Source organism: Ahaetulla prasina, chromosome 3 (assembly GCF_028640845.1).
Source record: "Ahaetulla prasina isolate Xishuangbanna chromosome 3, ASM2864084v1, whole genome shotgun sequence".
In the NCBI taxonomy this organism is placed as follows: Eukaryota; Metazoa; Chordata; class Lepidosauria; order Squamata; family Colubridae; genus Ahaetulla; species Ahaetulla prasina.
Window position 1 is genome coordinate 62,280,813 of NC_080541.1, and position 20,927 is coordinate 62,301,739.

The 20,927-nt window shown below is 35.2% G+C and overlaps 1 protein-coding gene across 1 annotated transcript in view; it reads right to left on the reverse strand.

The window, feature by feature from the left end:
• The window catches only part of PIEZO2 (piezo type mechanosensitive ion channel component 2), a 213,804-nt gene that overhangs the window by 83,608 nt on the left and 109,269 nt on the right, over positions 1-20,927 (reverse strand). Inside the window, exons 5-8 of the mRNA XM_058177593.1 lie at positions 13,447-13,609; positions 7,011-7,218; positions 6,154-6,367; positions 1,662-1,830 (exon numbers count right to left, since the gene is read on the reverse strand). Coding sequence (XP_058033576.1) covers positions 1,662-1,830; positions 6,154-6,367; positions 7,011-7,218; positions 13,447-13,609 — 754 coding nt within the window. The remainder of the gene's footprint in view (positions 1-1,661; positions 1,831-6,153; positions 6,368-7,010; positions 7,219-13,446; positions 13,610-20,927) is intronic.

Here is a 20,927-nt window from a genome sequence, read left to right on the forward strand (position 1 = left end):
CTTCCTTTCGCACCGCCAACAAGTCGCATCCTTAAACTTGCAGTGTTGTCGTTGGTGTTGCCCTCCGCAACTTGCGCATTCGCCCCGGTCTTCTCTCTCTGGCCTCCCGGTGTGGAAGACTTCTTCCTCTTCCTCACCTTCCGACTCGGCCTGGACTTCCTCATTGTGGACCGGGGTTGTTTTCGCTCCAGCCCCTGGCGCGATCGGCTTTTGCAGGGTTTCTGCCGCTTGGGTGGACATCTCGTGAGCCCTGGCTTCGTCCAAGGCGATTGCCAGCGTTAGGTTGCTTCTAGACAGCAGCCGCCGTCGCAAACAGATGTCCCTGACCCCGCAAATGAGCTGGTCGAGCAATGCGTCTTCCAAGTCTCGATACTCACAATGGTTCGCGGCTTTTCTCAGCGCTGCCATGTACACACTGATCGACTCGCCCTCTCTCTGTACCCGCTGTCTCAACTCGAACCGTTGGACGAACTTTGAGGGCGTCGGTGCGTAGTGTGCCCGAAGTGCCGTTTGCAGTGTTTGCCACGGTACCGACTGTACCGGCGTTGGCTCCGAAAGCGACTCTGCGGTGTCGAAAACCTCTGGACCGCAGTGGCTTAGGAAATACGCTCGCTTCCTGTTGTCTGAGACTCCTTGGAGTTCGTTTGCCTCGAGGAAACACTCGAAACGAGCCATGTATGACCCCCATTTCTCCTTGGCTGGGTCGAATGGCGCTGGCGGTGTGTAGCTGGACATCGCTGCTTTCCGCCCCTTATTTGCTGGGTTCGATAATTCCTGGTTAGTTCAGCTCTTTCCTGGCGCTCTTTTGCCTCAAAATCCCATCCTCGTCGCCAATGTTAGATTCGGGCAATAAAGAGGCAGGAGACCAGTGAGTGACAACAGCTCTTTAGTTTATAGTGAACCCAGCAACCAACACTCGGAAAAACCCCTCTTTATATACAGTTTAGTCGGAGGCTTCAGCCAATCAGCAACATGCTATTTCCCGCTCAATTTTCCCTCCAAAACTTTTAAAGATACATTACACAAATATATTTAATTATTTTATGTAGAACTATATACAGTATTTGTGCATTTAACCACAGATAAAAACATCATCCCAGCTTAAATATTTACTATGATTTTTTATTCATCTCCTCCAAAATATTTGGAAACTCGTGCCAGCACTATGGTTGCAATAAAATAAATAAATAAAATATTGTAATCAATATTTTTATGGAATTTCTGAAACTATTTTCATAAACGTTAGTCAATGAAAACTAAATACTGTATATATGATAGGAAGCCATTATAAAACATGTTTTTAAGTAGTACAGAGCTTTAGTTTAATTTAGTCACTTTAATTTAGTCACCTTATGTCAAGGATGACAAACAAAACCTCAGACAACTCTGTTTTGTGGTTCTTGAAATTGTGTCAGACTGCAATTGTTCAATGCTGGCAGTACAGTTTTGAGATAGGAAACATAAGAAAACCCGAAAACTGTTGTGGCATGTCACAGACGAATGTTAGATATTAATAATATTTTGGAGGAGAAGGGGGAAAGTTTCATTTATAATCCAAGGGTAGTCCTTTTTTATACACCAGGGTCAAAAGCAATTTGAACAGATTTGTAGGCATTTGTTTTAAAGATTTTTTTTAAAAAAAATTAAGGTAATTACTTCACCTGTATGATAGGTTTATTTACCCAAAGTCGAATCAGAGTTGCTAGGGTATAATATAAGAGTAGCAGCAAGATAGGGTTGGTATGGTGGTACCAATTCAAATTTTGGTTGGTTATTAGTTTCCAGGTGCTTGAGCAGTTGGTCAGAATAACTGGAGTGATACCAAACAACCTGTAAAAATAGGGCATTACATAAATACAACATTTCGTCCAAGTCATCCTTCCACAATCTTTTGCATTTAATACAGGTTTCAACTTCCATAATTCCCAACAATCTTAATAAGATGTATGGTTTTCATCACAGAAAATTGAAAGTTGCTACAAAATTCACAGATTGTTTCAGTTTGTTTCTTCAATATTCAGATTAAAAAAGTTATGCTACAGGTTACTGATTCTGTTTTCAAAATCTTCATAAGTATTAAGAAGCATCACAGCAAAATTAAGGGCAGAATTTAACAGTGATATTTTCCTGTGCATAAAAGCCAAGCAGAAAATAAATATTTTAACAATTTGGTAAAAGCTGAAGAAAGAGTTAACACCAAGAGCTTTGACCTAATTGCTATAATGAAGGACCTGACTTACCTTCTAACTCACATTGATGCTGAAACACATTGAGAGCCTCTAAAGCAAATTTGTAACCATAGGAAGAAATTTATACAGGAAGCAACAGATTTTGGATAACTTTGGAGTTATTCCATGCTTCTGAAGTATAGGATTATGTCAGTCAAAAACACTTATTAATTTATTAAATTTATACGCCACCAATCTCACTGTCAATGACTCTGGGCCGCTGACATCATCATAAAACACAGATAGAAACATTAAAAAATTAAACACTTTAATCTAGCAAACTCATGTTTATAAGAAACAGGGGGAAGTGAAGGGATATCATATATCCAGGGATTTCTGAAGCCTGCAGAAACAAGATAGTTAATTATGGGGAAAATATGAATTTGCAGAATCTGATTAGAATAAGTGCCTGAGCAAACACTCTATACTGGTTGGATGTATAATTCATGGTATTTTAATTGCTGCGTCCCATTGCTTGCTCATACCTGAGCAGGTGATCCTCTAAATTAGAATTTATAATTACTGTCACACTCACTACAACCAAGCTACCATAAGTCTCCAACTTTTTGTATTTTATCAACATTGTGCTAAAATAATATGTATAAATTTATATATATATACATATACATATACATATATATTAATTTATAAGTTCAATGCAGTTTTGACCTGTATTAACATACAGATATGCATGAGAACAGATTCAAGTATTGTGTCCAGTTCTGGAACAGATTCAGAGGAGAGTTACTAGGATTATAAAGCATTGGAAATCAAGCATTATGAGAATGGTAGAAGAAGCCAGGCATGTTTTCTTTGCAGAAAAGAAGACAAGGGAGATAAGACACCAATTTACAAATATCTGAAAGATTAACATGGAAAAGGAACCAGACCTGTTCTCTGTTAAAACTGAGAGCACGACCAACAGATTGACATTAAAAAGAAGAAGACCCAGTTTAAATATTAGAATGTATTTCTGGATAGTAAGAATTGTTTAACAAGGGCAGAATCTACCAAGAAAAGTCTGGAGCTCTTCACATAAAGGCTGAATGGCCACCTGTTGCAGACAGTTTTCATCAAGATATGGTTGAATTGGATGGCCTCTAAGGTCATGTAATTTACGTTCTATGTTTCTAGGAATTATATATACGCCTTTCATTTCTTGTTTTCATGAGAAATCTTAAGGCGCTTTATTTGAATCTATATTCATAAAACATCCTGCTTTTACAGTTCTTTTTCCTTGATTTATACTGATTTTTAATCTGATTATTTTTTTATTGTCTTTGAAAAATTGCTTTGCATATCGTACTGTAAAAATAATATCCTTTGAAAGAAATGTGTAAATCTTTTCAATCGAATCGTCTATAAACAGAGAAAAGGAAATATGAATCTAAATTTTCTAATGACAATTTTGATGAAGTATATTTCATTAAAATGGGCAATTTAGAAAAGAACATTAACGTGATTATGGATGCCAAAAAGAATGTTACGACTTTTTAAAATAACATTACACAATATACTGTAAAAGTAAATGTAGCCGATGGCTGTAGCATTATTCCTCTGTAAATGTATTTTCCCAGCAAAAGCTTAGTAAATTAATATAAGGATATCTCTATGTATATGCACTTTGATCTGCTTTTCCTGCCACATTCGCAACCTGTGACCTTAATACAAATGCAAGATACTGATGCAGCATTAAGGTTTGTGATGATGTCAAGGGAGAAATATTGCTGCTTTCCAAAAACAGGAAAACAACGCTTATTCTTGTTCCACTATGCAGAATAATGGATTACAAAAAAAAAAAAAAAAATTACACACACACACAAACGGATTTATCACCTACACTTCCTTGATGCACTTATCTTCCTAATATTTTTCCTCCCTTGTTTGAAAGGAGTATCTGTATACCTGGTTGCTGCTGAGTATCTCACTGCTTAGCGAAGAAAGGGAAACTAAACACAGGCATATCCTTGTCTTGTGGCAGGTTCAGTGCAGTTCAACTGAATTCAATAATTTTGACAATTTCTAGGTGCTGATGAGTGCCTCATAATGATTAGTTTCTCTTTTGTGATTAAAATGTTGCTGCTGCTGCTGCTGCTGCTGCTCCTCCTCTTCTTTTTCTTTTTCTTCTTCTCCGCTCTCTCTCTCTCTCTCCTTCACACACACACACACACACACACACACACACACACAGTCAAACATGTACACAAATAAAAAACACAGAGTGGGTTGTGTGTACTTGAACAAGATACAAGAGGCCTAGTAATATTATTTTTCTGCCAAACTACTGGTGTATTTTAAATTTAGTGTTTAGTATCATAAACTGCATTTTATATATATATATATATTTTAAAAAAAATACAGTAATGCATCCTATATTAAAAGATTTGAAAATATTACCAAAAAAAGCAGAAAATTAGCAATAATGAGAATCTGCTGCTTTCTAGCTTCAACACAAATTCTGCAAAGTTTAAAGCATACAATTTTGCACTTTCGAATAATGCAATATAAATGTCTGTTTAAGGATTTCCATTTATCTTTTTTTTTTCTACTCTGGCCTGGTCTGGCCTGTAGATGGCAGAAGAAAGCTTTCATTTTCATACACATTCAGTCATAGAGCAAAGCAGGTAGCATTGTTATGCAGACTATAATAACAATAATTAGTTAAAACTTGTATCTTTTAGAAGTTCAAACTGTAACAGATTTCTGTCTTGTCACTCCAACCCTTCCCCCCAGTTTCTCTTTTTCCCCAAACTCAATAGGAAAAGATTTAGGCCAGGGGTGTCAAACTCGCAGAGTCACATTGTTGTCACATGACCTATCATGCCTTCCCCCCTTCGCTAAACCAGGAGTGGGCATGGCCAGCACATGACCTGCAGGCCACAAGTTTGACATCCCTGATTTAGAAAATCTAAACAGAAACCACACTTTTTTCCTAAAATAAATCTTTATATAACAATACACTTACAAGATTGCTTCCTATATAAAAAAAAATGAAGCAAATTCGCTAAGCAAAGTAAACAAAACTGTTATCCATCTAAATAACTAATTTTGGTCTATTACTTTTTCTGGACTTACTGGGAGATAATAGATCTCTTATTCCAATAGACAAGGTAGATATCTTGTCAACTTCCTAGTCTTTGTCTCTACGTTTGAAATTCATTGTATTATTTTTTTCTGTGAACATTTTTTTATCCTAAAATTTCAATTTTTTAAAAATGGATTGGCATTTTTTTACCTACAGAATGCATCAGTTCGGTATCAATCCTACAGAGAAATTCCATAAGTTCAGCAGCCAATATACATAATATCTGCCACACCTATTATTTTGCCATTCTAACATTTTTTCCTTAAATAACATACCTTGTTTTCTCTCCAAATCAACATGTATTCACCAGTAGAAGGTGCTCCCTGTAGAGCCTGTTAGTCAAGGAATTTCAGCCAGCACAGAGCCTTCTGTGTTGTGGCTTCCGTCCTCTGAGAACATCTTGTTGCTAGAGATGAGATCTGCCCCCACCTTTCTGGCCTTCCAGAAGGGTCTTAAAATATGCTGAGCCATTTGGCAGAGGGCCCTGATGGGGATGTGCTATAGTGGTTGGCTGACTGAAAGATAAACGCCTATGCCCACATCATCTTGTTTTCTTGGTTTTTAACTTTTACGTAATTCTTGTTAATTACAATGTTTTCATATTTATGTTTTTAAGGCATTGTAAGCTGACCAAAGTCACTATGGATAGTGATGTAGTTGGCATATAAATTTAATAAACAAACAAAATTCCTTAAAAATGTATTGATTTTACACTATGACATGTATTTTACATTTCTCTGAATGTATTCCATCTTTATCTTTTACCATCTATTCCAATAGCCAGCAGTTCTATTTTGCTATAATCCCATTTACTTAAAAAATGCTGATAAAACCTCTTACCGGGCATAATAGTCACCAGGTGGAATGATTTCCTGAAAAAATTGTAATTGGTACAGATAAAGTGCAATTAAATGGCCTCCACTGAATATTGTCATTAACACACAAAGGCAGCTGAAGATCAGAGGATCAAATGCTCGACAACAGGACCACCATGTGCACAAGCCCAAGAATAAAAAGAAATATACAGCTGAAGTCAGGGAAGGCAACATCATCCCTATAAAAAATTAATGGAAGGTAAATGTTTTATACTCATTATATATGGATTAAGCATGATGTTTAAAAGTATTGCAATGGAAATTATTAATCATGATAGCATTTTAATATTCTGTATTACACAAAGTTAAATTTATTTATGAACCAGCCTGAGTGGCTTGATATAATTCTCAACACATAAAATACTGTCAAAATATACTTTGAGAAAGAAGCATCAGGAAATGAACTTTAAAAAACAGTATATTCTAGAATGCACGTTTAGATGCAAAAACTTATCCTTTTCTTTAGAACATATCAATACTGCATAAAACTGAAAGTGATACATTTATATATGTGCGATTCAAAATGATCACAAAGCAGGAATAAATGTATTCATCTACAAATTTGATAATCTACATCATTTGAACCAATGTAACATAGCTATTCATTTGTTCCTATGATAATCTAGTTGCCTGTTTATGTATCTTGCCATTTATTGGCTGGATGCCTGATGAGGGCTAGTTTTAATAACACATTTTAGGGATAACAAATGTATGCAAAGCAATGAAATTTGACATAAATGAGGTCACTGTATATTTATTTATCAAAAAGTCTATTCAAGTGTGCTAAAAGTATTAAAGGCAATCATAAGGAAGAGAGCCCACCTGTTGTACCAAGTAAAATTGTAACAACAACTTTTCCAGCTGTGATGATAAGGTTACCAATAATTTCCTTCACTTTGGAAGCTATGGAGGCAATTCTCCGGAGTATTTTTAATTTTGTGGTTTCTTCAAATTCTTCCTCTCCGCATTCTACATCATCTAGATCTTCACATATTAATGCATCTTCTGCCTCTATTCTTTCAATTTCATTCTACAAATAGAAAATTGCAAAAATATATAATGAATCTACTTAACACAAATCACCAAAATTACTGCGATTGATTATGAGTCCAAAGGCAAATGTTTCCTAAATTAATGCTAACTATTCTGGCTTTTTTTGTAGACAGTTTATTCTTACTTTTTTCTTCTATAAGTTGCCTAAACAATAACTGTTTATGTATGTCTCGTGACTCTATCCTGTAATTGGATACCCATAATCTTGGTTATTTGATCATCTGTTGTTCCAATAATTGTAAACACTTCCTATCTTTTTCCCCCCATCCATGACATTCTCTTCTCCCTAATCATCTCAATCCAATAACTTGCTCTGTAAAATCTTCTTTACTGTTATTTCCATTGCTTATCCACATTGCTCATCCACAAGAGATGGGAGCAAAATCTATCAATACAGATCTGACTGCACAATCTTTTATTGTTGCTGCCCCTATGGAATGGAACATGGCTTGCTTTTATTGCAACACTAGGTGAATTTCCAGCTGCTCTTTCTTCGACTCAGTGTTATCTACTAGTGGGAACCCCAAGCACAACCATTGTCCTGAAAGTGTGGTAGGGAGGGGTTCAGTGTTTTTAGTATTCTCTTCCCCTACATCATTTTGCAGTTAGTTTATTTCAGTGCTACTGGGACCAATATATCTGACACGTTTCTGTAGCTCTCTGTTAAATGTAAAAAGGAACTGCTGATTTCCTTTTCCCCTTCTCTTCTTTCTGAAGCATTTCTCTTTCAAAACTGTTTCCCTTCAAACTATTGTTCCTGTTGTAAAGAGGTGAAACACACACATGCACACACAGACACACATAGCCTTTTAAGTAGAGCTTTGCCTGTTTATTCAGGAATGATAAATTACTCCAGGCAATACCTGGTCGTTTATCCATCATACCACTTATGCTCTAGAGTCCAGAAAGTCACTTGTAACATTTCCCAGTTTATTAGGCTTTTTATTTGTCATTTGTACTTCTATAACTGTCTGGTTTGGCACAGCAACCAAACAGGATAGGTACAGACTTCAACAGATAGATAGGACTGCAGAAAAAACAATTGCAACCAGCCCATCTTCCATTGATATGGGCCAGAAAGAGGACTAAGAAAATATCTATAGACCCCTCACACCCTGGACATAAACAGTTTCAACTCCTCCCCTCAGGATGCCGCTATACAGCATTGCATACCAAAACAACTAGACCACGATGTCAAGTTAGTGGTGTCATGTTACCATCATGTGATGTTTTGCAACGTTTTTTCCCATTTGCAGAGCTGGGGTGGGCATGACCTGCACATGACACATCTGGCCTGCGGGCCACTGGTTTGACACCCCTGAACTAAACACAAAGACAGCTTTTTCCCTCACACCATCACTCTGCTGAACACCTAATTCCCACAGCACTGCCTTATGCCTATTGCCTAAGGACATTTACCTCCTGTAATATTGCTATTATCTTTCTCGTATTTCCTATTACCTTATCCTGTTAATATCTTACAAATTTTGTTGCTTTATCTTATGATTTATGACAGTATAGTGTAGTGTAGAGTGGAGTGGAGTGGAGTGGAGTGGAGTGGAATGGAATGGAATGGAATGGAATGGAATGGAATGGAATGGAATGGAATGGAATGGAATAGAATAGAATAGAATAGAATTGAATTGAATTGAATTGAATTGAATTCTTTTTTGGCCAAGTGTGATTGGACCTACAAGGAATTTGTCTTTGATGCATATACTCTCAGTGTACATAAAGAAAAATAAAATACATTCATCAAGAATCATAAGATACAACATTTAATGATAGTCATAGGTTACTAATAAGCAATCAAATTGTACTAGGAAACAAATAAAACAATATAAATTGTAAAGATACAAGCAACATAGTTATAGCCTTAAGTGGGAAGTGATAGGTACTAGGAAGGATGAGAATAATAATAGTAATACAGTCTTAGTAAATAATTTTACCATATCTTATCATTTACATTTTATGATTTATCACTATGTAGTTTGTAGCGCTTACGCGCCAGAGACAAATTCCTTGTGTGTCTAATCACACTTGGCCATATTCTATATTCTATTCATGTATTCAACATTTGACAATTTATCTGTTTGAATTCTTTTTCACTGCACGTTATGTTACAAAATGTGTATTGAGCAACTTATTTGAAGAACTGTATTTTTTGTAGCTACCTCACAAGATCCCCCCAAATTTCTCTGTGTTCATGCAATATAACACATAACAAACAAGTCAGGGAAACTTTAAAGATGCTGACATTGGGCACCCTTTAAGAAATGACTATTTGAAAAGAAATCTCACTGAGCGATTTGGGTCATGTAAAAGGTTTTGTTTTGTTTTTTACTTATAAAAAGCTTACTATAAATGTAAACAACTTTGTGGAAGTTTATTCAATGATATACGCACATTTCAAAGGATATAATATTTGCTGAGTAATAACAATGTAGAACCGGGGCATGTGATAAATATCTAATTTGATCCACATCTACTCAGAAATCCAAAAAGATTTCAGGCTTTAAGACTCCCATTTTAATGCATTGGGTTTTTTTTTCTTAACTAGGCTCATTTAGGTTAAGTCTCAAAGCCCATCACTCAACATCATTTTTTAAAAACTGTCAAATTCAGATAAAGTCCAGGCCGGAAGATCACAGCTACCACAGCAGCTGTGACTGCTACTACTATATTTTGAGCCAGAATATCCATTAGTTACATTTTAGTATGATTTATTAACATCCAGCTTTTAAATGTTTCCTCTGTGAGACATACATGCACACACACACAAATGCACCATTGTGCTAAAATAATATTGTAATGTAGGTCTTATTGATACATACACAACAGGGGGTCCCCAGTCAGAATCAAAATCCATTCTTGTATTTGTAAAGTATTACAAATTGTTCATGTACAAACATATTCTAAAATAATGGCTGGAACTTATAACAGTCTTGCTGCTATAGTGTATTATATAGTGTGCTCTAATTATTATTAACTGTTTTTGCTTTTATTGCTTAAGCGCTTTAAAAATTTTGTTCTTAATTAATGACACATAAAATAATAATAATTAGAGTATAATGTCACAATACGGGTAAGCTTCTATACAATGTCTTTATGAGGATGCAAGGCAAATTGTCTGCTTTAAAAAATATAAATGAGTTTCTTTCCAGGAGGAATATGAACTGAATCTTTAAAAGCCTTTATTTATAATAATTTGCTTTAGATATTAGGTGTAAACTTATTATCTACCTAACAAGAATGCACAAAGTCTGTGAACACAGCGCTGTACACATCCAAACTATCAGGTTGTTTCACTGAAAATTTAATATATTGATGGATTTTTTTTTTCATAAATGAAATCTATGTTGGTCTAGGGCCAATACAAATGCACCTTCAGCCTTGAGAGTTTGTTAGGTGATTTTGGATCACCAAGTATTTTCAGTCCAGCTCCTGAATAGAATTCTGCAGTGCAGCAATGACTGACATTCAGGCACCACAATGATATTCTGTTGTGACATTTTCCAACACTTTACTTTAAATGAAAATATTTGAAAAGCAGGGAAAATATGTTATATGTGCACTTATTAATTAGGAATTTAAGCTGAATATCTCATTTTGAGAATTTGGAAGGCTCTCTCTTCTCATGTGAGTTTTGAGCAAAGCACATTGTTTTTCAGTATATGTTCCCTCTCTATGGAATAACCTACCCCCAGATATATGGATGACATTTAGGAAGGCAGCCATAATGGAGCTCTTCAGCAGAATGGCCAATTTTGTTTTTCGGGGTTTTTATGTTATTTTGCTCATTGGTACACCAGGATAGGTTAGATCTGTACTGCTTTTAGATATGTTGTGTTTATACTTGTAAACTGCTGAAAGTCCATGTCGAATCAGCAATAGATAAATAATGAAAATGTCATTCATTGTTCAACGGTTCTTTTTTAACATTCAGAATTGTCAGTTCATGTTGTTTTTTTACAGAATTTAATGGGCATTGCCCTTAGGGTGCATGAATACAGAGAAGTGATTATCAACTTTTTCCTGAAAAAGGATCTTTGTCTCTATAAATATCTCCTAGAGGATCCTGACACAAGTGCTGGAGTGTTTCACTTCCCCTCACATTATGTTCTGAAATAATACAGAAAGAAAATGAATCTGATGTTTATGAAACAGCTTAAAGACACCTACTACCTCTAGCTCTGTTTGCAGATTCCCACCTGCCTCCCCAAATTTAGCAGCAGTGTTGTAAATCACAAATGAAGGAAGAGTCTCTCAAATAGTACTGCATTAGCAGCCTTTAATGCATGTTCATTTCAGAACGCAAAATCAATTAAGGCCAACCATAGGATGCAGAGCATACATTAATGCCAAACCAAAATGCAACATTTATCAGTTCCACATCCTTACCTAGTAGAACAGCTTCTGAAGGACAAATTGAAACAAAACACTCCTTTGTGATTATTTAACAAGCTTTTTAGAAATAACGAAATTCCATTATGGAATTATATAATTCAGCCATTGATCTAACTGCGTTTTTACTACAATATTGTAAAGTGTTATACTATACTACCTGTACTAGTCAGATAACTGAATAGTTTTGTGCTCAGAAAAGAATAATGTCTACACATGTTCATCATTTGCTCTGTAATAGAGAGCAGAAGCAAATGGATGAAAAGTATGAAGGCTTTACTCCCCGTACATATGTTATTTCATTACCGCTGTCTAACTTCATCTCTTAGGCAAATTGCATCCCAAAGGGAAAAGGGACTGGGGTGGTAAAGTACTTTAAAGTGTAGTATGAGTACATTGCGAAAGGCACTAGAGATATTCTCTCTGGCCTTGCTTTGCTCATGAAATTTGCTTCTCACCTATTGTCCCCTTGTTGGGGATCTCAGAATCTGAGGCATGAAATAACCCTTGACAGAATAAGCAAATAAACACATCAGGAAAATAATTTACATATTTACTTTTTTAATTGAAGAAACATTAATAACTTTCTGACAATATAAATAGGCCATTTTAAACTGAACGTGTGCCAGTTTATTGGACTGGTATTTATAATACTTCTGAAATCCATGTGAGTAAAAGAATGTAGATACGGGAAATGTTAATGTTTTTATAGTTTCTCCATGCATTTTTTCATAGAAACAATTCCACTGTATTTCTATGTAAATACATATACGACTATAGTATAAATTTCTGTGAAGACAATGGATAAACTAATTTCCATAATTTTATAGTCCACCTTTACCAGGTTCTAAAATCAAGGTTTCAAATATAAAGCGTGTCATAGGATGTGTCTCAGCAACATTTGTCTCAACAACACTTTTGTAACTGATCTGTTACAAAATTTGGATAAGACCAAATTTCAAGTTAGCAGCTTGTTTGGAAATTGTGAAAACTTGAAGATTCTGCAAATACAAGTAGTCCTTGCATACCAACAGGCTCTCATGTTAAAGTTATGATGGTTTAAAAAAACCAGCTTTGCAAGCAGTCCTGACATTTATGACTGTCACAGAGTCCTGAAGTCACATAATCCCCATTTGGATGCTTTGTAACTAGTGTAAATTGATGACCATCACAATGTCCAACAGTCACATGGTCACTATTTGCATGCTTTCCAAATGGCTTGTAAAAAGCAGAGAATGGGGCCATGGCTTCCTTCTTGGGGCTAAGAGAACAAGAGCAAGTGGCCTCAGGTCACCCTTCTGGCTTTGTAACTAAGGCAGGACTGGAACTCACTTTCTTGGTTTCTAACCTGGTGCTTTAATCACTACACAAACTGGTCCATTTGACATGGTTTACATACTTGCAGCAAATGTTATAATGTGACTTACATAAAATATATAATCATACCATTTGCACAATAATAGGTTGACTGCATTGTGATTTTTTTTTACATAACTTTGACTCCTGTGTAACAGATTCCTATGGTTTACATTTCTAAATAGAATAAGATGCTCTGTTTTAAAGGAATTTCCTTTGAGAAATGCTAAAGAGATAGTAAAAAATGAAAGCTATCTGCAGCATAACCTATTCCCATATACGTGGGAAAGTAGATAATTGAGAGTTATAATACTTCAATTAGTATAAAATTAATAATAAAGCATTTCCCCTTCAGCTGGAAAAAAAAATTGCAAAGCCCATCCATAGTATCAGGCACACTAGGAAAATTAAAAATAAAAATTAAAGAGTAATTATACACACATACCATGTCTTCATTTTCGAACTGTGCATTGTATTCTCCCAAATTTTCTTGTTCTGGCTTTTGAACAATGTTTCTGCACACAAGCCATGTGATCAGGCTAGCAATAAACATGAGAATATCAGGAACAAAAATCCGGATCCCATTGCCAGCATCTGCCCCTTTGACACTGTATGAAATTGAAGGAGAAAAAAAAATTGGTTCTTATTTAATTATTCAAACTAGTTTGAGAACAACTAAAGGAAAAATATTTTGTATTTTGCAGCTGTATCTTAGATTTCATTGTTGTTTTTTTAAAGACCATAAATACAGCTGAAAATTAAACTTCTGGATGAAGGACAAGGAGACCACATCATAGCTAAAGGAGCGGAGATGGCACTGTGATGAAGACTGATGGACCAATAATAAGTCTGATCCAACAGAGAATTCCCAGATAAAGAGAAGATGAGAGAATTTCCATCTGGGCTCTGGACAGGTGCTCCTCACAAGCAGACTGTAAAAAAAGTAATCAACTCATGAACTGCAGCACCAGTTGAGGAAGGAGCAACATGAAATTCATAGCCACAATGGAGCTCATATCAATACTGGGTTTGTCAAACCTCACTTTCTAAAATCTCTTAAAAATATAATTATTTTAAAGCTATCAGAAATCACCTGATTTTAATTAATTATGACACTAATAATTTAAGTTATACTATTTTAAATTTCACTTATCAGAATATGGATATGCAATTGGTCTATATAACAACAACAACAACAACAACAAACCTTAAGTACAAATGCATGCAAAGTCAGAATTGAGAAGACAGATAGCAAGTGCTGCCTCTGCAAAGCTGAAGAAACAGTGGACCATCTGTTTAGCTGCTTCGAGACGATTGCACAGACTGACTACTGACTACAAACAATCGTATGGTAAAGTAGCAACAATGGTGCATTGGAAGAACTGCAAGAAATACCATTTGCCTGCAAGCAAGAACTTGCAGAGAAAGTTATAGAAAACGAAGAAGCTAAAGTATTTGGGGATTTTAGATTTCAAACAAGCAGGCATTTGCTGCATAACACACCAGACTTAACAATTATGGATAAGAAAGACAAAAAAATCTGGATAGTGGATGTAGCAGTACTTGGAGAAAGCAGAATAGAAGAGAATGAAGATTAACAAAATACCAAATACAAAGACCGGTAAATAGACATAGAATGATGTGGCAAAAGAAAGCAAAGGTAGTACCAATAGTAATAGGCACCTTGAGTGCAATCCCAAAATAATTAGGGCAGCACTCCCCAGCCTTTGTGGCAGTGGTGGGTTTCAAATGTTTTTACTACCAGTTTTGTGGGTGTGGCTTGGTGGGTGTGGCATGACTTGTTAGGCATGGCAGGGGAAGGATACTGTAAAATATCCATTCCCACCCCACTCTGGGGGAAGGATACTGCAAAATCCCCATTTCCTCCCAATCAGCTGGGACTTGGGAGGCAGAGAATAGATGGGGGAAGAGCCAGTCAGAATTTTTACTACCAGTTCTCTGAACTACTCAAAATTTCTGCTACCAGTTCTCCAGAACTGGTCAGAACCTGCTGAAACCCACCTCTGCTTTGCAGCCTGGCTAGGGGAGGGAAAGGAGAACTGGGCCATGCAAGTGGAGGTCAGCACACACACACGTGTCAGGCCAGCGTGCATGTGTCCACTCAAGCATCCATACAACTGCCCACCACTTGCACAAGTTGAGCTGCGCATGCATGCTCTGGCCAGCCACTCGTGCAACCCAATTTTTAGTAGGCCATAGCCTAGTAGTGGGCCACAGCCCGGGGACTGGGGATCTCTGAACTAGAGCACTACTTGAACACCATCGGCACTGACAAATTAATTATTAGTCAATTGCAAAAGGCATCTTTAGTCAGAACAGCTTACATCCTGTGATGATATCTGTAGCACCATCAAACATACATGTCCGCCTATCCCAGGCCCTTGGGAATGGCTTGGTAGGTGGACAAAAATGCCAAATCTAGTCTGAACATCTGGCTGACTATGCAATGATCAATAATAATAATAATATTTCCAGGCTTCCTGAATGTCTCTTGCTGGGCTTCTGGCCTGATCCAGCAGACATTTTACAATATTATATCTTTTGATGCCAGCATCTGATTGTGTATAATTTGTGCTTTACGATAATATGTATGGAAAGCCTAATTTTCAGCATCTAACCTACACTTTCCAGTATATGTCTGCATTTCTCCCTTATTAGTTTGTTTTCAAATACAGCATGTTATTTATTATTCTCAAGGAATGTAAGATAACCAGCTGTCTCTACAACATTCCTTCTTAATTATCCGGAGGGAAAAATGATTTCTTCCTAGCAAAATAAATATAGTAGATTCCTGATATTTCAATATAGAAAATTTCATCAGCTGAAGCAAAATGTAGAAAAATATCATCATAGGATAAGAGGCATAACATAAAAACCACTTGGCATAGACTTTAGCAAACATAAAATTTCCAAGTCTCTTGAAGAGTATGTAAAGCCTTAATAATCACATATCTTATTTTTTTTGGCAGTTACACTGTACAGGAGAAAAAGCAGTTTGGCAAAAAGTTCACCAACATATCAATAACACATTTGCCAAATATTTGCTTTCCAAATAGCATCATGAAGAATGCTGCTATTTAACAACATGCCAAAGTTAGTAGGCTCATTACTGACATAAAGCATGCAACATTTATGGGCCAATGCTGCAAATGAAAACCAAACTTGGGTCAAATATAAAAGTAGACCCTCCCCTCCATGCTATTTCTTACGCCTCATTTATTTTCTATACAAGCCAAATTATGTTTTCAATGCATTGCCCAGGAATAAAAAAAAATATGTGAACCTCATGCTGGGCATCGATTGCTCTACAAGCAATATCCAATAAGAGTTAGTATCAATCCTATTTTCAGTGGACCATCTCTAGCTATGCACATAATTCTGTGTTTATTTAATTTTAATATGTCAGTAGAATGGCTAAAATAGTAAAAAAAAAATCAGAAATAAAAACAAACCCTGTTGGATAGTGTTTCATAAACTCAGGAAAAGATCAGAAAAAGATCCAAAGGAATGCACTACTATTACTATTCCCTAAGAAGGTTTCTGAATGAGAGGGACAGCAGGTGTGGTTAAGTCATAGAGAAGATCATTTAAACAGGCAACTCTTTCAGCTAAAACAGTTCCTATCAACCTGATGCCATCCAGATATGTTAAAGTACAATTCTTATCATTCTCAGCCAACATGACTAATGCGACTATTAGAAAGAATTTAAAGAATGCAAATATATTTTGCCTTTATACATGCGAATTAAAGCCCAAGGGTTGCATGTAATGAACCACATAAAAATTATGGCAGATTAGATATTCCCAATCTGAAGATTATGGCAGATTAGACTTTCCTATTTATTGTGTATTATAAAACTTCACTGCTAAAAAATATTATAGCTATAGGATATCACAGAACTTGCATCATGAATTGCCATGGAATTTCATGGCAATTTTAAGAAAAGAATTAAAAGCTAAGATTCCTGTACTGATTACATAAAAACAGCTCTACTTCTAAACAATTTTGAAGATAACTTTGGAAACTTGGAATCCTCATGTGTATCCTGTCACCACTTTTATTAGCTGTAGATTCTTTTTTTGTATTGAAAAATTTGGAAAGTATGAAAAGACAAAGGACAATTGAATTAAAATGCGAGATATGTACTATAACTATTGCAGTTTCCATTGAGCAAATAAAATTGTTCAGAAGTCAATCCTATTTAATTTAATTTTCTACAAATGACTTTCCTTTTTCCCTCTCAATACAATATCCAAGCTATTAAAGTCAACTTATTAAACTTGGAACATTAATTCAAGTTAACAAAAGGTTAACGTCTAAACTATGCCATTTCGTTAGAACATAAATTCTGTTCTTCAGGATGGGAAAAATCACCTACATGCTATTATTGAGTAAGGTGATTAGAATAAGTTTTAGATTTCTAAACTTATATTTTTTGCCAAAATTAGATAAAATCATATCAAAATAATTTATAGATAGTACATGACTCCGGTGAGGGTGCCTCTAGGAGGGATGGAGAGAGAGAGAGAGAAGGAGGAAAGGAAGGAAGGACTGGATTAATGAAGTCATATATTTTCAGCTATAATGGATCTCCAAGGATTCAAAAGCTCTAGAATTTAATGTTTATAAAAATGGGCAAAGAAACCATTACAAAATCAAAGTGGGGCACAGTTAGGTTTGTTGTGTATATTCACTGAAGATAACAATTACATAAAACTTAATAATTAATGATTTATATATGCTGATACTGGCAAATAATGTGATATCTTAGAGGAGGAAATTTATTCTCAGATGAATGGAATAATACACTTCGGGGTTCAGAGACAGAAGAAAAAAATAATCTCTTTGTTATACTTTCAAACAGGTTCATTCAAACTATATTTTTTGAAGCATGACAAGATTTTATATTTTTCATCAATGAAATAAAATATGGTAAATAACTGTCTGCTTGTTACACTCAGATATGGTAGGATGTGTATTATTTATAAACATTTTTAGAGTTGATAAATTACGAATGAGATAAATGTTTAAGTACCGTAGTTCTTGAAATTGATATAAAACTTGACTTTTTTGTATGATGCAAAATCATTTTACATTATTTTTTATACTATTTTAAAAAGAAGGAATAATGAAAAAAGTATAGTTAGTTGATGTATAACTAGCTTCCTCTCATATATAAGCTTTCAAAAGGGAAAGAGGAACACAGGAATTCACATCTTGTAAGCTACTAATATCTGGGTCAGGAGTTTTTTAAATTAAAGCACTAAGTACTGGAATCAGATAATTCTGTTCTTCCTCTTTTGTGGATGTAACAGCAATTTAAAAAAAATTGCCCAAGGGCAGGTACAGTACTGAGTGCATCATCTATACACAGCAGCACTTTGATCCTGCGATGAAATAGAGGCAGAGGCAGCTGAGCTGAGCTGGCTGAAGCTTGAAAAGTATAATGCCTGCTTGGAGAATGGCAAGGCAACCTTGGTAAGAAAGCCTGGTATCGTAATTAAGGCTTTGAGAAACAGTTCTGGTATGGTAGGATCTTCTTACCAGAATTCTGTTCATCTAATGGCCCATGATTCAAATTTAATGACTGCAACTGGGAAGGCCGGGATTGCAGTTATTGAATGAAATAATTATGTGATGTCTCATTTAACAAAGGCTTCATTCAACAACCAAGATTCCTATCTCAATTATGGTTGTAAATTAAGAACTACTTGTACATCTCTGCAGAACACAATCATATATATACTTGTTGCAAAAGATTTTTGAAGTTAACTGCATGGAAGAAATTACATTCTCCTATTTCTGGCATTTAGCAGAAAAATATAAGCAAAAATATGAAGTTAAAAAAGCCTTTTAATTCAGCCATTTAGTAATTATAAGACCTTATTTGATACCAGGCCTAGATGAAACCGATTTAATACTCATGTCTATGCACAGGAATCTAGTCAACTAATGGTTAGAACTCTTGATTGTAGAAAATATGACTTTAGTAACAGAGTTGTTAATGCCTGGAATGCACTACCTGACTCCGTGTCTCATCCTAAAATCCCCAAAACTTTAACCAAAGACTGTCTACTGTTGAACTCACCCCATTCCTAAGAGGTCTGTAAGGGGCATGTATAAGAGCACCAGCATGCCTAGCATTCCTGTCCTAATTTTCTCTTTGTTGTATTCAATTTGTGTAGTTATTTCATGCTTATACTTATATATATCATTGTGTTTGACATAATAAATAAAATAAATAAATAAATAAATATTTAATGGAATTCAAGAGGGACCGGACTCTAGGTTGTACAGATTCTAGGCTGATTCCTCTTTTGACTCCATTCCCAGGCTCTGCCACTTCTAGTCCTACAAAACTGGGTACACAGCCTAAATTCTGTTGAGTAACATTATTAAATGTTTGGAAAGAACGCTTTATAGAAAATCCTAGACAGATGAACGCATCATAAATCCATCATTAATGTAGTAATTGGATTTTTAATCTGCAAAAATGTATTTAATACATTGTTTTTGCACAAAATGCATTTTTCTAAATGTATACTAAGTGCATTTTTAAGCTATTTTGAGCCAAGCACTGCATTAAACCATTTACAATGTATAGCAAATAATTTCTGATTGGTATATTCATCAGAGAGGTGCCAAAAATGTCAGATTTTTTATCAGAATTCAGAAGACTGATTAAATTCATTAGATTATTTTGCTGGCCCCCAAATATCAGACAGAAACCTCAACCTCTAGTATGCTGTTACCATTTTTTTCCAGGGAAGCAAATACAGGAATCTGTTAGCGTACAATTAATGTAAAGGGAATGAGGTTCAGAGATCATCGACTACGGTTATATTTATAAGGCATAAATGTAATATGAATTATTTCACGAGCATTATACCACACTTGTCTAATAATAATGCTGCCAAGCATTATATATCTTTTAATCAAAACCCTTGGGTATATTATGTAATAATCTCAGTATACAAATATATATTACCACCGTTTATTTTTTATGCTCTGTTGTCTCTTTATGATTTATTAATTAACTAAAGTATTTAGAGGTTTTTTAATTCCATCCCAATCTGGAGATTCTGGGTAATATGCAAAACAGTAAAGATATCAAATAATATTAAGAAAAAACAAACAAACCTCTTCATAAGTAAGATGCCACTTACTTAAGTTTCAATTATTTATCTCTGGTTTTTAAACTGCAGCAAACAAACATTTTAACCATGTTCAGCGGAGCAAAAAAATTTACCAATCCCAAATTATTGTAATACAAATACAGAATCTCTTTTAAGTTTTAATTCCTGTATTAAACTACAAATTCTCTGAACCATTTCCTCTATGCTAAGGAATTAAACTGTAAATAAAAAAATACCACAGGGGTGAATACTACAGCAGCTGTCCTTGGCCAACACTGATATGAGAAGACTGTCAAGCCCCAAAATGGCAAGCCTCTGGTATTATGAATTCAGATGCATGATGATGTGGAAAAGAAAAGATAAGCAATATCCAATTAAGAAACAATCAACTTGTGGGCAGTAATATTTCACTGAACTTTGATGAGAGACACTATTTTTTTTCAATCATAACTTCTTAACATGAGTTGCAACTGAGATGACAGATTGTTCTGACACATCTAGTTGTTATGGAACTAGGACAGAGAACTTTTTTTTGAGTCATTAGGTTTACAGGCATATTAGGTGCATCAACATTCTGTACTTGCTTCTAATGGTATTAAAGTGCTTCATTCATTATTTGTACAAAAATATACTAATTTTGCAAAACTACAGAAAAAGAAAGTAAGCTAAGCACCATATTGTGTTTGCTGAAACTGAACTTCATTTTTTGCCTAGAAAAGTGTTTTATACAAGTTTTGATGAACTTCCTGTTTATATTCATATAACCCC